General features: G+C 47.9%; 1 protein-coding gene across 1 annotated transcript; it reads right to left on the bottom strand.

The window, feature by feature from the left end:
- Nucleotides 1-658: 658 nt before the first annotated feature.
- Nucleotides 659-17,592, bottom strand: ppp1r12c (protein phosphatase 1, regulatory subunit 12C). Its single transcript, XM_062546495.1, has 20 exons — nt 17,267-17,592; nt 16,383-16,557; nt 15,702-15,832; nt 14,977-15,095; nt 12,742-12,901; nt 10,562-10,706; nt 9,712-9,786; nt 8,966-9,039; nt 8,571-8,683; nt 7,651-7,718; nt 7,116-7,246; nt 6,406-6,493; nt 5,914-6,028; nt 5,425-5,543; nt 4,239-4,288; nt 4,068-4,107; nt 3,430-3,534; nt 2,616-2,666; nt 2,185-2,235; nt 659-2,071 (listed from the first exon to the last, which is right to left on the bottom strand). Exons 1-20 carry the CDS (start codon nt 17,494-17,496, stop codon nt 1,985-1,987), a joined length of 2,127 nt encoding a protein of 708 aa, XP_062402479.1. The 5' UTR covers nt 17,497-17,592; the 3' UTR covers nt 659-1,984.
- Nucleotides 17,593-17,730: the final 138 nt, after the last annotated feature.

The following is a 17,730-nucleotide window of genomic DNA, read 5'->3' as shown; positions in this document are numbered from 1 at the left end:
TCAGAGAGGGTTAAAGCGGAGGATCTTGAAGGATCTTTGATATAGTTTAGAAGGCCAAGCAAAATTACCTGAAGCTATGAGGAACAAGAAAAACCATCCAAAAATGACAAAGCATCTATTTCACACCTTTCACATGCCTCTTTGTTTCGCAGGTTCAAGGAAATAAATATGATCCTTTATGAAATATGATCTCCCACTTCCTTGAATTATCTTATGACTCCTCTTCTATCTCGTGTTCTCCGTTCTCATATCATCCCACCACTGCATGGTCACCTCTGCTCTTTCCTTCTCTCTATGGTAAATAGATAGTACGGTCAGTCTCTCTTTACTGCACAGTCGATGGTGCCTTCAGTCTTGTGGTTATATGGGCCTGGGAGTGTGTGTGTGTGTGTGTCAGGGCATGCATGTCAGTATGAGCAATATCCAAATGTCATTTTTACGACACCCGACCTGACACCCAATCACACCATTTAAGCGTGATATTTTTTATTTATTTTTTTTAAGTAAGAGGAAAAGCCTTCCATAAATGACAAACCGTCATTTAGTTCACACCTTTCAAATGCCTTCTTGTTTTGTAAGGAAAGAAATAGTGAGAAGTAGTGATGTATCAGTCCAGACTCATTCAACATTGAAAATAAAGGTCTGCTTAAAAGAACACTTTTACACAGATATTTTTTTTTTATTTTGCATCTTCAAAATGTTCACGTTTCATATATGGGAATGAGATGACTGAGAAACTGACACATTTCTGTTATAGCACTATCCTGTCCTTTGACAGTCTTTCTTTATCTAAGCAAAATAGAAATATTAAAACAGATATGTAGAAAGGCACATTTCGTTTTTTTTTTCTTTCAAAATACATTTTGGCATGCATTCGCTTAAAAATAACGACAAAAGAAAAAGGGCGGTAAACGTTCAGATCGACTCGACCCATTGTGTGTGGAGCGCCACGCGGGCCTTAAGTCACAGTATTAGCACTCTGTTCTCCTCCTGAAGGGAAAAAAAAAATAATCAAATAAAAACATGAGACCACTAAACCGTTGGCAGAGAACACGTCCCCTCCGAGAGAGTATATACACAACATAAATAACATTCACCGACAGAGTGGCGATACCATGCAACGTGCCAGTTTGGTCCAGCTGACGACGGACGCGGTCAGCTCGGGCACAGTGTTGACCTAAACTTGTCTCCTGAGAATCACCCTGGCGACACTCCCCACCTCCCCACCCACCCCCTCCCTCCCCCTACGGAGACACGCTGAAGTACACAGGAATGGGCGTACATTGTTTTTGGCACATGTAAGTTTTTTTTGTTTGTTTTTTTTTTGTCTTTTCTTTTTTACACAATGATAATATCGCAACCATGTCTCCTTGTCATTTTCTTTTCTTTCAGTGCTAAAAAACCTGACGTCATCCCAGGAAGGACCATCAAGGTACAGTAGGTAGGCTGACTTGAGCATACACTTTTGTGGTAATCAAAGAAGAGCCGGTGGCAAGACGACCTAAAAGCAATTTATACCAGTACAAAAATAAGCCGTAACCTTAAACTTAACCAGGGCTACTCCCATCAAGAAGTTAGGAAAAACATCTGAAGCACAGTGCATTTTAAAAGCAGGAAAAACAAAACAAAAAACAAAATAAAAACATAAACAGCAAAAAACAGAACAAAAGCACCCTGCAAATTCCAAATTGTGCCCTACTGCACAGAGGGGGCTGTGCAGCTTATAGCTTGGATAACAGTAGTTTTCTTTTCTTTTTCCATATAACTGTGCCCCACGTTAAGGGGTCGAGAGAAACTTAACCCAGATCGAGATTATGTGCTATGATGTCAGTGCGTGTACAGAGAGAGACGGGCGTTTTCGCTGGGGTCAGAGGTCAACAGCCCCACGCCCCCCACCCCTGGCATGCAGATGAAGAGGGCACGCTGACTCTCGTTGTTCACAGCAAAACAAAAAAAAAACCCGAACCCCCGACGTGGGCGGGGCTCATCTGGAGAGCTTGCTGATGACGCGGATGAGCGCTGCGTTCTCGTCTTTCAGTCTCTGGTTGTCTGAACGGAGATCCACCAGGACCTGAGGAGGTGGTGGTGGGGGGGGGGGGGGGGGAAGGCAGCAAGTCAGACAGAGAAATACAAAGACAACACAGATGAATGAAATCAGAGTGGAACATGAGCTAGATACAGCACCTTTAGCTCGTCCTCCAGCTCTGCTGCCCTCCTCTGCAGGACTTTCTTCTCCTGAAATGTCAAAAGAGAGAGAGAGAGAGAGAGAGAGAGAGAGAGAGAGAGAGAGAGAGAGAGAGAGAGAGAGAGAGAGAGAGAGAGAGAGAGAGAGAGAGAGAGAGAGAGAGAGAGACAGAGACAGAGACAGAGACAGAGACAGAGACAGACAGAGAGAGAGAGTGACGGAGAAAGAGAGACAGACAGACAGACAGACAGAACACAGCATTAGACTCAAGGCCAACAGCTCAGGCACCTACTGGCCCAGTGGAATGACACCTGACGGGCAGTGTGTGTGTGTAGGTTGTGTGTGTGTGTGTGTGTGTGTGTGGGGGGGGGGGGGGTGTTCAGGGGACGGGTCAGTGGGAGGAGGGACGAGGTCAAAAGTGGGAACTCACAAACTGCTCCAGCTCCAGCAGGGCAGGACGCTCAGAACCGTTCTCTTGACTCTGGATGCATGGACACACGGATGGACAGACGGACCGACGGACACACACACGGAGACACACACACACACACACACACGGAGACACACACACAAACACAACACCGAGGATGTTAATATCGTGCACCACAGATGAGCACCGATCGGCATTCTCTCGGCGCGCCCACAGAGCGCCGCGGCGAGCGGGAGAGAGAACGCCGCCTGGTGCGGGCACATGCAACAGCTGGCCAGAGGTGGACCGTGACCATGCGTGACCTGTCGTGTGTGTGTGAGTGTGTGAGACGTCGTCTCGGAGGGACCCCTCGGTCATGCACTTAAGGTGACGAGGAAGGAGCAGCGGGTGGCCTTGGTAGAGACGGACTGTGTTCTGGCCCTGGACTAATGACTGACGCTCTGAAGACCCACACCTGAGAAAACTGAAACATCTCCCCCTCTTGTCATCATTCACCTGTTTCACCAGCTGCAGCTGCTCTTTCATTTCCCCGCCCCCCTCACCCTCCACCACCACCACCACCACCACCCCAAATCTCCTTCTTCTGACATCCTGCCCTCGGTCATACCCCCCCACCCCCAGCTTATCTTCCTTTTGACATCTTGCCCTCTATCATACGCCCCCCCCCCTCCCACCACCACCAGCTCATCTTCCTCTACCTCCTCTTTTTGACATCTTGATCTCTTTCATACCACACCCTTCGCTCCTCTCCTCTCCTCCTCCTCCTCCTCCTCCTCCACCACCTCTTACTCCTCCTCCTTCTCCTCCTCCTCACCTGTCTCAGTCGCTCCAGCTCCACCTTGCTCTCGCTGAGCAGCAGCTGAGTCTCCTGCAGCTTGTCGCGCAGCAGCGCGTTCTCTGTCAGCACCTCCGAGTACAGCTGCCAGGAAACACACACACACACACACACACACACACACACACACACACACACACACACACACACACACACACACACACACACACACACACACACACACACACACACACACACACACACACACACACACACACACACACACACACACACACACACACACACACACACACACACACACACACACACACACACACACACACACACACACACACACACACACACACACACACACACACACACACACAAATGCTGCCTAGATCCGGTTTCACACTTAAGCAAGAGCTAAAACAGATAAGACCATGTGTTGGGCGTTCTTGTGAAATCACCCTTAATCTTGTGAACACACCAAGTCATAAAAAACACCAAGTCATAACCCAAACTGAACCTGAACAGGGCTGCCAAACATCTATGCACTCATTAATGCAGCCCTGAGGATGTTGTTTATGAGTAGACAGCCCTGAGACTGTTGTCTGAGTGGACAGCCCTGAGAGTGTTGGGTGTGTTATATACGAGGGCGAGAGACGGACACTCACCACCCTGTAGTCCGTCGAGGAGTCCTCTGACTGCGGCTCACTGTAGAGGAGACCACACAGTTACCCATTAGCACACACACAAACCCCGACTCTACATATATACATACACACACACACACACACACACACACACACACACACACACACAGAGAAATAAACCAATAGGCTTACGGGGCTGTGTTGTCTGGGCGGGCATCCTCACTGGCATCAGCGTCTTCTGTCTGTAAACACACAAGGCAGACAGTGAGTGGGGGGCTCGTCTCAAGGGATGGCGGGCTAAATCAGAGCCACGGTGCACGTTTGGTGGCGCACCAATAGAGACAAATGAGTTAGTCAGAGTGTAAAAACAACAGGTTCATTTTAACAGATGTACTATTGTGTCAATAAATGTTTGGTGTGTTAGTGTGTGTGTATGTGTGTGTGTGTGTGTGTGTGTGTGTGTGTGTCTGTTAGTGTGTGTGTTGTCGTCCATACTGTACAATGTTGCGTAAAAAGGAGGTGCTAGTACTTGAAATATGCTGTGTCTATGATCTGTATATGAAACACAGCCTTTTTATTATAAAATGACTAAAATCAAGCCTTCCGTGCAAAGATCAGTGTGTTACAATGTGACTTGCACTTTCACAAACGCACCTCATCCACAAGGGGGCACCAGCTTGCTTCTTTCAACCGGTAGCTACGGACTAGCTATTTAAAGCCACGAAGAAGCTTTAATGGGGGACTTGGTTTGGCATGGTCGTTCAGGCCTGTTCATGTGACTACCTTTTTAGTGACTACCAAGTTTTATCTTTCAGCCCTGGACACTTTTGTGGGATTTGACCTCTCCCTATTTGCATTCACTTTGTGTTTGGGCCCATTTTCGCTGTTCTTGTTTTTGGGTTTTCCCCTCACATTTCGTGAACGTTGCGCGTGGGCTAGCCTTGCTGGAGGGGACAATACACGGGCTGGTGCAGGACATGAAGGTAAGCTGGTGTCCTCTTGCATTTCATCCACACCGACTGCCACACATCGCACACACCTAGGCTAAGGACTTTTTGAGCTTGTTGCCAGGCTATGACTTCCTAACAGACACCTAGGCTTTGTATGCAAGTTCATGGCATTGCTATTTGGCAGCTCAGGAGGTATCCATAAACAGTGGGCTACGACTAAAAAAAATCTATCAAAATCTAAACAGCTGTCAAAATTCTGCTCCACATCAACTCTGATAGGCAATCTTGCTGTGTGGCATAGGCAATGCTTTATGTACCCTTGAGTGTCAAAGCTCTCTGAGAATATCTAAATCCTTCCTGTAAGACATATGATTGGTGGATTCAAATAAAGAATTCAAATATGTGTGTGTGTGTTTTGTGCCCATCACCTCTCCAGTGAACTGGACCACTCCGGTGGAGCGTCTCTCCTTCCTCTCCTTTCTCCGGCGCTCCCTGGTGCTCAGGCGGTTGTCTTCCTCTGGCGCCCCCTGCTTTACTGGATCTGTATCTGCAGCAGAGGCAACAACAGAGCCAGGCATCACCAGCCGCACGACAGATCGCCCACAATGCGCTGTGGTGTTCCACTATTGTCTTCATTAGAATAACCTGGCCCTTTACATGTAGGAGACAGTCATTCTTTTATCCAACCAACAAAGCCGTTCATTGCTTCGTTATAGATCAGTGGGAACGAGCCTGGAGGACCAAGCATCGAGGAATCGAGGAAAAAGGTTGAGAATAGGCCTAGGACTGTAGTATTGTGGTGCTGTGGTGTGGAGAGCCAGTTTGTGTGGAAACACTGCCACCTATCCACTGAGCAGAGACACTACAGGGCCCTGTTCACAAGCACTGAAGCAATCACACGACAGCGGTCTCCTCACCTCTCTCTGCCGGTGTCACCGTGACGATGGGGCTGACCGACTGGACACTGCGGGAGGGTTCTGAGGGGCGACCCACAATCCGCTCTGCCTCCTTCAGTTCGGTGAGCGTCACCCCCTGTCAATCGGACCACAAACAACAGCAATTGAGTTGAACCCAGTGTGGACCCCACTCCTTGTACAGTTACTGTAACTGTACTTTAATTATTTGGAGTTTGTGTGTGTGTGTCTATATATATAAAAAATTCAGGAGTTTCATCAGGTCCCTTTCCACAGGTGTATAAAATCAAGGACCTTGATTATGAATGCAGACTGCATGGTGCTTGATTAACCCACCTATGGAAAGGGAGCTGATGAAATCCATTAATATGTGTGTGAGTGGTATGTATGTGTATAAATAACTGGCACTTTATATGACGTTTGTTTAAATGAAACAAACAAAAACAAAAGTGTTGCTGTGTAGATCTGTGTAATATATAGATCTGTAATACGGACCTGTGTGGAGCGTCTGGACTGGCGCATCAGACGGGAGCGGGCCTTCCTCTGGGACTCGGACTCCTCGTCACGGGCCGGTGCCTTGAACCTGGAGGCGACAGCGCACACGCACACACACACACACACACACACACACACACACACACACTCCGTCTGACACCAGTCTGGCAGCTCAGCACAGAAGCCTCCCTCACAGTATACAGAGGGCATGATCAGCTGTGTACCACTACTGGAGCGCTACAACTACAGCGGTAACCTGGACAGGAGCACACGGTGCTGAGGAGCTGCTGTGGCTTTTCCTCTGTGAATCCCCACCAGATACAATAGCTGGTCTACTGTTCTGTGTCCCTCACTTGCTAATGTTGATAGCTTGCCTTGTAACACTCTGTACCACACTTTATATATTACTTTTAACACATTAAGGTGTGACTTATATGCCATACAACGGAAGTGCTTGCGCGCAAGCTGTGTGGCATTTCACTTTCACTCATTTTTTTGGGTTCTGCTTGCTGATTTTATGGTTCTTTATTTCAAGTCTTTTTGAAACTATTTACTTCCTGTTTTTGTTTTGCCTGCACATATCTGCAGCCTCCAACCCTGGACAGGGAGGTATCAGGCCCAACAAGTCAACGCAGAACGAGGACATTCCAACACCGTGTTTGTCTGTTTATTATTCCTCAAGGGGCCACTGGGCGGCGCTGCGCTCTTACTTGCGGCCTTCGCCGACGGCGTTGCTGGGGCTCTCGGCGGGAGACTCGCGCTTCTGCGGGGTGGGCTGAACCCGCGCCGTCCGGCTGGACAAGTCCTGGTCCTTCTCCTCCGGCTCCTTCTCGTCCGCCGTCTGCACGGCAACAAGAAGAGCAAGAAAAACAACCGGACGCGTTCAGTGAGCTTCGGCTTCAGGGAAAGAAGTGCTTTTTTTTTTTCCCTTCCTAAAGAATTTCCTTTACTGCAGTAATTCATTTTGCCAGAGCCGCAGGTGTCGAGTCAGGCTTATGCAATGAAAAAGCAGGTCAGAACACACCAATAAAAAAGAAACTTATCTCTCTTTAGAAATAAGATACTGTATGTATCTGCCAGTTGTGACTAAAACCTGACTGCCAAGGAGGTGACACTTTCGCTGCAGAAAGTGTTGAACTCAACACAGATGAAAAGCTCTGTGGTATTCAGTGGTGTGTGTGTGTGTGTGTGTGTGTGTGTGTGTGTGTGTGTGTGTGTGTGTGTGTTGTGCTCATGGTGCCTCACCTTTTCAGCAGGGCTAGTGGTCGAGGTAGTAATACTTTCACTGTCTGGACTGGACACAGTGGAACTCTCTGCAAACACACAAACATCACAATACTTTACATTTCACACGGATCGGATGTTGCACATTGTTAGCTTGTTAGAGATTTATAGATAGATAAGATAGATAGATAGATAGATAGATAGATAGATAGATAGAGATACTTTACTGATCCCCAAGGGTAAATTCAACAGAAAACAAACAAATAAAGCAGATAAATGAAACAAAAAAGGCATAAGATAGTAGATAAGAGGTATTCTACTGTACTTGTTTGTAAACACATTTAACCCCACCCTTCATTGGACCCCTGTGAACTTAAGGCATTTGTATTCCACTCTAATGACATGGCTGTGGTTTTCTGCATGACTGAGTATTGGTGAGTGGTTTTGGTAAAGCTGCACGACTCGAGGCGAGTGTTTTGAGAGGACTGTGTGATCACAGCTAGTAGAGAGAGTGACAAAACTGACAGATCAACCCAAACAACTGTGAGATTGAGTGCTGCTGACTATGCTGAGTAGTACCCTCATAAACGAGGGGAGGGGATGATGTGCTTAAGCAGAGGCACTCCACAACAGACCCCCTCCAGCTATTTACACAGCCATTTATACTTCAATTAAAAAGGCTTCTAGGAAAAATAATATCTGGAAAAAAAAAAAAAAAACCTCTGAAAATCTTTGGTGTGGCCTATGATCACAAAGACTATATGAATGAATCTCTCTCTACAAACTCCAGTTAACTCAACACTCTAACTCGGCTCCCTCGCCCACCATTGCAAACCCAAACCATCGCTGTCAGAAGACGCGTGCCAAAGCATTGTGTTCCCGAGTGTGAAGACCGAGGAGGACTCCGAGGTGCGGAGGGACTGGGAGGGGCTGAGGGCTACCTGGGCTGCTCTCGCGCTCCTCGTTCATGTCCAGGCCTCCGGAGATGCCCCTCTCTTTCGACTGGTCCTGCACGTTCATCTTGTCCCTGCTGCTCATCCTGCACACCGACGTCCTGCAGGGAGAGGTGGAGGGGTGGAGAGGTGGAGGGGTGGAGAGGTGGAGGGGTGGAGGGGTGGAGGGGTGGGGGGATTGGAACAGATTAGGGGGTGAACTTATTCACAGTTCTCACACATAAATCGGGACAGTTAGTTTACTCCCCAAAAAAAACATTGTTAGGCAGCAACCACCACGGTTTCCCTTTCGGGTCATTTAACGAAGACGGTTGTTCAATGAGGCGTCGGGGAAGCGCGGCTCTGGTTCAGGGGCAGAACGTGAGCATAAACAGGTCACTGACCTCCTCTTTTTGCCCGGAGCGTTGGCAGCCGCTGGGGCATTCTGTGGGTCATTGTTGGACCTCTCGTTCCGCCACTAGAAAGAGTAGTGAAATAAAAATGCATGCGTCACATACACATCACACAGAGTAGTTCTGAATGAATTGCGATTGATACACCCACCAAAGAAACGCTGTGCATTCAAGTGGTGATGATCAAGAGTGTCTCAACAAGCCCAGAACACACATACTGTATAATGTTAATGCAGCGGGAAAAAAAGAGTGGAAAGAACAAAATGTCTCACAAGACTGCCAAAATGCAGGAGAGTCGGTTTCTTATTTGTTGTGTCTTTAGAATTCAATCACTATTGTAGGGAGTTCTGTTTCTCAACAGAGAACATGTGATACTCCACCTCTACATTCCATCCCCGACCACTAATAGAATTTTGAGGCAATTTTATCCAACTGAATTTGAGTCCTCCCGAGACACTGGAGAGGTGCTTTACAATTCATTTGCATCAAAGTATCAGCTCGCGTCGACTACTTCCTGAAAACAGTGGCCAGCACATTTCCTTGCATCAGTGGACTTGCTAAAAATAGCATGTTGTCACATGTTAGCCACTGTGGAGGGCGGGCAGAAACCCCAACAAAAAAAAAAGAGAGCAACCGTTAGAGAAGTGAAGAAGTGGCAGAGAGAGAGAGAAAAAAAGAGAGAAAGAGAGAGAAAAAAAGAGAGAGAAAGAGAGAGAGAGAAAGAGAGGGAGGCTCACATTGGCTTGGGTTTGAGACAGCTCCTCCAGCAATGCCTCCACGCTCTCATCAGCGACATCAAAAGGGGTCTGGCCCTAAAAGACACAGGCAAACGGAAACAGCGACACCAACACACACACACACAAATACATACATACACACACACACACACAAAATATTTACTGTCACGCACACAGTAGGTTCTATACTGCTAAAGCCACAACGTCACCTCTGCCCTAGTGCAGTTCTCTGCCTACACGGTTTCAAAACCCACGTCTGCACAGGGCGCCTAGCTGCGGCTTCTCGGAAACGCTACTCTGTCTGGTGCGCTGCCAGACACCTTTGATCAGAACGGGAGGAAAAAAAAACACGCATCCTTCTGCATCTGCAACACCACCATTTACCTCACGTGCAACATACACGTCTCTGCTGCCGTTACCGTCGGCTTTTGACCACTTATGCCTTCCGACTGCACTATCCGTCAATCTACCTCCCCCCGCTCTCTCTGCTGGTCCCTCTGCCTCTGATCCACCCTTGTCTAATTCGTCCCCCTAGTTATCCGTCAGCCAGTATAACTATACAATATACATTGAATACATGAATTGAGATGCAAGTCATTGAAATGTCATTTCCCCATGCTCTCACATGCCTGCTGCCCTTACAATTCTAATTCTATTCTATATAAAGTAGCATATTACCACCTGCAATCTGTAGATTAGCCTAATGCTTGATGACTGTACATGGGATTATTATCATCCTCCATATTAATGACATTTTAGTAACTTCATAGCATAACGTTTACACTATTACCATACAATAAACACATCCATCCTCCCCCACCCTCCCCTCCCCCCGGCCCCTGACCCTCACCGCTGCGCTGCGGGCCTCCATGTCACAGAGCTGCTCGGCCAGGATGCGGCAGGCCTCTCCCTGGCCCCAGTGGGCCGCCGCGTGCAGCGGAGTCCAGCCGTCCACGTCCACCGCCGACACGTCCAGCCCGCACTGGCACAGCAGCCTGCAGGGGGCAGCAGAGGGAGGTGGTTAGGGGACAGAGAGAGACAGAGGGGGTCCGGGGGGGGGGGGGGGGGGCAGAGGGGGTACACGGGTGGACAAAGGGGGGATGAGAGTGAGGGACGTGGCCAGGATGAAGGGAGAGCACCACAGGGACCCAAAGGGTCTCACCATACATGATAACAGCACACGTCACAGCACACGGCCAGTGGCAAGATTCTCTGCTCTCTGCTCAGCCACACACACCGAACATCACCATCACTGAGTGTCAGCCACAAACAGTGAACATCTGTATGATCCTCAGTGAGTGTCCACATCCGATTTAAAAGACACTGATTATTTCCCCTTCCACTAAATACAATACAGCAAAGGCTACAAAACAGCACAATAAACACACCACATTCCAGTATCTAGCAGACTATCGAATACATCTAATGTATTCGACAGTCTGCTAGATACTGGAATGTGGTGTGTTAGATTCTATCCCATGCTGTGGCAGCACACTGGTTGGCTTGGGGGAACTGTGCGTGGGTGGTGACTACTGTTGGAGTGTTGGAGAGGGGGGAGGAGGACCGGGAGAGCCCTCTGAGCACGGACGGAGGGGCTACACTCATTTCCTCAGGAACTTTCTCTCGCTCCAAAACGCCAGGATGTCAACAGCGTCTATTCTTAGCCGCGCGCGCTTCGAAGAGAAGTGTCGCAATCGCGGCGAGCGTGACAGTGGCGTTATCTTATTCGCGTGCCACGCCTCAACGGATTCACGATGGTGTGCATGGTGCATAATCTGTGTGTGTGTGTGTGTGTGTGTGTGTGTGTGTGTGTGTGTGTGTGTGCGCACGCATGTCTGTGTGTGTGTGAGTGAGGGTGCGTGTGATGCACTCGGCCGCCTCTCCCAAGGTTACACCGGCCTCAGCAGTAGGACACTTCACACTGGCCTCCCCAACCATAAAACTCCCAACTAACACAACTCCTAAAGAAGCCCTGGCAACAATTGCGGCGAGGAGTTATTTCTGAGTGGCATTAATAATAGCACATCCTGAGCAAAAAAAACTAGCAGGGTTTCCTGTGAGCAGGACCACACCTTGTGTCAGGCCCTCCACACTGCGGATACCACTGGGCTCTCTGACACAACACGGCAGGCTAGTATAGGCACTACTGGCCACCATCATTCTGCTTATCCAATAGCACGCACGCGGCCCAGTCATGCTCGGGTCTGTCTGTTTGCAAACGAGGAAGTTCTCGGTGAATGAATTCCTTTAAAGCGCTTTCCGCGAAACCTCGACAAACCAAGATAATAACCAACTCTCATTCAACTTCCATCATGTGATTCTAGACACTAAAAAGTGACCACAACTGCTGTTGATTACTCAGTCCGTGTGTGTTTGATCATGCTCTGCACTAAGCACATCTGCCTGGCCACCTTCCAAGAGATGCAGATTTCCAAAGAAATCACAGAAATCCCAGGAACCGATCACACTCGCTTATCCAGCTTGGCACGGTTTTTAAACGACCACAGCCAAAAAGTGAATGGTGCAGCTTTTGTGCACAACCAAATGGCGGTACTGATGGCGTCAGCATGACATACGGACGTATATATTTTCGGTGAGCAAACTGCATTTAAAACCTTCATTTACAAGTGAGATGTTACTAAAAGGTGTTTGCTGTACTTCTGAAAAGGATTTAAAGTACCAACCTGACCCTTGGAAACCAAAAGTGGTCCGACAGGGTTCATACCCATTCTCATTGCACTGTGCACTCTACACTGTGTCAATGCTGGCATATTATAACGGCATCTTCGCTTGTTCGCACACCCAAGCCTGTCTGTGGCATCATGCATGCCAGAGCAGGAAAAGAAAAGCTCTGCACTCGAGTGGTTCTCAGCAGCCGCATGTAAATACCAGGAGTGACACGAAAGGAAAGGGGGTCAGAGGTGAGAGGAATCCTCCACTCTGAGAGAGAGAGAACAGTGTGTGTGTGTGTGTGTGTGTGTGTGTGTGTGTGAGTGTGAGAAGGGTCGGACAGGACAGGGCGCTGCTCACTTGATGGCCTCCAGGTAGCCCTTGGCGGCGGCCACGTGCAGGGGGGTGGCGCCGGTCCTGGCGTTGTGCACGTCGGCGGGCAGACCCTCCGTCAGCCACTGGCGCGCGTCGCCCATGATCTGCTCCTCCTCCGCACGCTTGGCCGCGACCAGGTCCACTCCTGAGAAGAGAGAACATTTCAATAACGTTTAGCTCACAGAATAGATACGGTAGAAAAAGAAGAAAATCCGGTCCATACCGCCAGTCCCCCTAGGCTTGTTAATGGTCACCTTTGCCCCTCTGTGACTGTGAGTCTGCGTACTAGAAGCATTTCACAAGAAATGTTTCAGCCAATGGCCTTCCTCAGATAGTTAAAAGATGTGGAAGTAGGCGATTCAAAAAGGCATGATAGAGGGGCAAGTGTCTCCACTCCCAACACTCTGCCTAAATACATCCACAGGATAATTTTGTGTTTACTGCTACGCGATCACTGTCCTTACTCCCAACAAGCATTATATATACAGTATATATATATGTATAGCTAGCTACCATGTCAAGACCTTGCCCTTCTTGGTTAGCTTTCAGAGACTTTAGCATACTCAACCTGGGCTGTCCCTCAAAAGAAATGGGAAAGAGAGTAAAGGACATGATATTATTATACTCAAGAGGTATGACCAATAGCTAAGCTCACAGGGTTGAACTGAACACTTGAGAAGGAGAGAAACAGAGCTCTCAAGCTATCCGCGTCGACAACTTTAATGTGTCGCTCCAAAATTCCAAGCATTCTTGTGGCAAACTGTTCAGTGGTCAGGTGTCAACATGTAGCCTGGTGTCAGAGGACATAAACATGGTCATGCACAGAGCACTGCAATCAGAGCCTCATCATCTTGTCTCTGTCCCCAGTGGAACCCGGACTTACAGCTTAACTAAGTCTACATAATAGAGTCTACAAAGCAGAGTTGTCCAAACATGGCATTTAGGGGCCAGGACAATCTTATCTGAACTGGTGAGCATGTTTTACCATGTGACAAACGTGTTTGTAGTCTGTGGAGGCTCATGATGCCATGATTCCATAGCACGCAAATACACCACTATCATCTACGTACGTACTGTACACATCGCCGCTAATACAAAACCACCAAAAATAATGCTATACCAATACTGCAATTCCTACTTAGTGATGATCATAGGTATCAGATGGTGTTTTAGCGTTAGTTAGTTACAATGTAATTGCTCTGCATTCTTTAAGTAGGTAGTAGTACTAGTAATAGTAGTAGAAGCTTTAAATAGTTTAAGAATAACATGGGGCCCATGGATGATGTTGTTGTTGTTGTGTGTCTGCGGTGTCGTCCGCTCAGCTAAGGACACGATATGCAAGGTATCTGAGCCCTGAGACAGGAACAGAGCCGGGCTGTTTTTCAAGAGGCACACACAGTAACGCGCTGCATGTGATGGCACCATAACAAACACCGGGCTGAGTGAATCCTTCTTCTCCTTTAACTCCATCTGTTGTTCTTAATGTAATGGGCCAAACCAAAATCACACCTGTGTGTGTGTGTGTGTGTGTGTGTGGAGGGGGGGGGGGGGGCAGAATGAGAGAGAAAAAGTCCAGCATGTGACACTTGCATGGAACATTCCCCCAGATGTTGGGGCTATGCTTCACCTGTGGCACAGAGAGCAAAGGTAGAGTCGTGGGTTCGTGAGTCGATGCATGTGGCTTTCCGCACTCCACAGCCAGACCAATTTAAAATTTAAAAACCAATAGGGGTGTTTTGGGCTGCACTGCGTTACTAATAAGGCAACAAACCATGAGCAAAAAAAGGAAGTTAAAAATCATAAGTGAAAATTCAGCCCTTCTGCAAAGGCATCCATGCTTGGAGAGAACCTGGTGTGGGTGTTTGGTGTATGTATGTATGTATGTATGTGTGCTCTATGCAGAGACGTGTGTTAGACCGATTCTGCTTTTGAATGGACCGACTCTGCTTCTGCGTGTGTGTAAATTAACTGACCCTACCTCTGCCTAGTGTGTGAGTGGACTGACCGTGTTTCTGCGTGTGTGTGTATAAGTGGTGCGTGTGCGTGCATGGACTGACCCTGCTTCTATACGTGATTGAGTGGTGCGTGCGTGTGTGTGTGTGTGTTGCGGTGCGTGTGTGTGGACTGACTCTGCTTCTGCGCGTGTGTAAGTGGTGCGCGTGTGCGAGTGGTGCGTGTGTGTAAGTGGTGCGTGTGTGTGTGAGTGGTGCCCTGACTGACCCTGCTTCTGCGTGTGCTCCTGCAGTAGCGTCTCCGTGGCCTCGTCCTCGGCGATGTCCAGGGGCACGTCTCCGTCACAGTTCACGGCGCTCAGCGACGCGCCCTGATCCAGCAGGAATCTGCAAACACACACACACACAGAGCGTAGACGCTCTCAGGACCAACCAGGTAGTCTTGTAGTCTTATAATCACTGAACATTTCGTGCCTGAACCTAAATCCACAACCCCCACTATGTTTACAATCTCTAAAGCAGGGCTCACACTGGGAACAACCATGTGGCCGCAGTAAAGTGTGACACAAAGCTCAGACCATAAGCTCTATCTTTTTCCTAAGTTGCAGAAATTGTCTACGTTCTACATTCTATTGCCTAAACTGACCACTGCACTGACTACCCTTGTGTTACACTTTGAAAGATGAACCAAATTCAACGCTCAAATTGATTGACGCTAGCGTAATGTGGTCTCTCCAACCGGTCTGCTGCTGGACCATAGCGAACAATAGGATATCTATCTGTGATCACTACCAAATGCAAGGACATTAAAATTATTTTAAAAACGTAAGATAATAGACATCAAGATCATCATCGTTTTTTTCACAAATTTAACTGTAACCACAGAGGAGATCTAATCAATAACAGACGTTACACGACTATTCACACAGCCAGTTTAGACTGCACAGCGGGCGTCTCAGCTCTAGGTCTCTGCCGTCACACCACACAACATACTCAGTGATGTCCAGGTTCCCACAGCTGGCGGCCACGTGCAGTGGCGTCCAGCCCTCGCTGTCCACCTGGTTGACGTGGGCGCCCTCGAGCAGGAGGAAGGCCACCACCTCCATGCTGCCGTCGATGCACGCCTGTGGTGAAGCAGCGCACGTCAGCACACTCAGGCCTCATGCAGGTTAAAGGCTACACACACTAGACTTTAGTGAGGCATTGTTTGCAAAAAAACATATGGATGGATATTTGAACACACTGGTTAGATAAACAGGTTGGGGAGACTAATCAGAGAGATGGGATGACTAGCTGGGTAGCTGCAGTCAAGTGACTAAACAGACTTGTACAGGAATTATGAATAATCTGTTTTGACTCTTGCTGTAGAATTCAAAAGTGAAAGTAGGGAAGGGGAAGACTATCTTCTTCCATGTTTTTTTTTTTTACTCATACCATACCTAAACACATCTATTCATATCCAGGGGACTATCTGATTAGTGCGATCAGGTGAGTAAGATTAGGCCAGGAACAAAATCCAACAGGAGAGTTAGCTCTACGGAGGGAGGGCTGCTTGGCAAGCTGCAGGAGCAAAAATCACAGCCCTCACACCTCCCAGCACGCTTTCAAAAGCACTAAAGACATGCTGGAAATCATGACTCAGTGAAAACTCGGTGAAATTCAGCGATTACCGACCTGGTGTAAGGCGGTGATTCCATCGGCATTGGAGCAGTTGACGATGCCTCCGTTGATCTCCGGCTCCACGATCTGTAGCCCTTTGGCCTCTTTCAGCATCTCCCCAGCCTCCTCAGTGTCACCACTGGCGCAGACAGCCAAGAACTCGGCCGTTCTCTCAAAGCGAACTCTTCGCCTGGTGAAGCCATGATGTAATATGTTCGTGTGAAATCAGCTGAGGTCACGGTATAACAGGTTCATCTGAACTCTACACTGAACCTTGTTGATCTCTAGCACTATAAATTCACCCTCTCCATTATTCTGCAAAGTGCAAACAACAGGAACACAACACTCCACCTGCCTGTCTATTTTAGATTTGTGACAAAGTTAAACCTTTACGCTGTAAATACGTACTCCTGTCAATTAAATTATTACATCTAACTTGTTGTTCTTTCTCGCCAAATTAAATAAATGAGGTTAGCACTTGACCTGAAGAGATTAAGTAAGGACCTCGGTCACAATCTGTAGTTCACCGCTTGCATCCTCATATCTGACAAATCTTGAGCCGTCGACATGTTTGAAATGTCGAAGGCTTGCCAGTCATAACAGTGTGACAGCGTCAATAACGACAATTATGTATTCTCCTTTTCAAATAAATGACACATTTGCACGACGGATTTAGTAGCAGAGCATTCGCAACAGCCACGAACTCCTTAACTTGTAGAATCTACAGTGTGTAACATTATGTTAGCTTGAGCTCTAACGACAGGGACGTTAACATTGAAGTTATCAGCTAGCTAGGAATGCTAGGTAGCTAACTCGCTACCTGCAACAGTAACCTCGGAATTTCATTCCACTGATTTAAGAGTAAATGGACTGTCAGATACTTGTTTTATTAATATTACCTTCGTTTCATAGTTTGCTTTGTTGACCCTTGGTGTTCTGCGGTGGTAGATCCGTTTCCATCCGCATCTTGAGATCCCTCCGATTCCTCAACGCCTACGGCCTCCGATTCACCCGTGTCCACAACATCTCCTCGCCACCGTTGTCTGGGTACTGCTGGTTCTCTGTCTGTACTTGATCCGGACCATCGTTTTAGTTGTTCCCGACGTTTAGCTTTCGCCACGTCCCCCATTATTCCCTTGAAAACCCTTTAACTTATAAAATGTTCACTCGGACACACCCTCCATGTGTACTGTTTATAATCAGTTTACCACTTCCTTGACTGAAGATGAAGTTCTTTCGTCATTTCCTGTCCATTATGAGGAAGCAGGCAAATCTCAAAAAGCTTGCGCAGAAATGTTTGAAAATGACCCTACCCTACCCAAGTTTTGCCTCTAACGTCCGGCATACTAAAAATATATATAAT

The sequence above is a fragment of the Sardina pilchardus genome, chromosome 1 (genome assembly GCF_963854185.1).
Source record: "Sardina pilchardus chromosome 1, fSarPil1.1, whole genome shotgun sequence".
NCBI classification, from domain to species: domain Eukaryota; kingdom Metazoa; phylum Chordata; class Actinopteri; order Clupeiformes; family Clupeidae; genus Sardina; species Sardina pilchardus.
The sequence above is the reverse complement of the archived record's forward strand: the minus strand, read 5'-3'. Positions and strand labels throughout refer to the sequence as shown.

What these genes read in the sequence shown, in the direction of transcription:
- ppp1r12c (XM_062546495.1), bottom strand. Translation starts at nt 17,496, where the DNA reads ATGGGGGACGTGGCGAAAGCTAAACGTCGGGAACAACTAAAACGATGG. An exon ending in CCACTAGCCCTGCTGAAAAG is followed by an intron (nt 7,247 to 7,650) that starts GTGAGGCACCAT and finishes GTTGCCGTGCAG; the next exon opens with ACGGCGGACGAGAAGGAGCC. An exon ending in CCTCGACGGACTACAGGGTG is followed by an intron (nt 3,535 to 4,067) that starts GTGAGTGTCCGT and finishes GTTTCCTGGCAG; the next exon opens with CTGTACTCGGAGGTGCTGAC.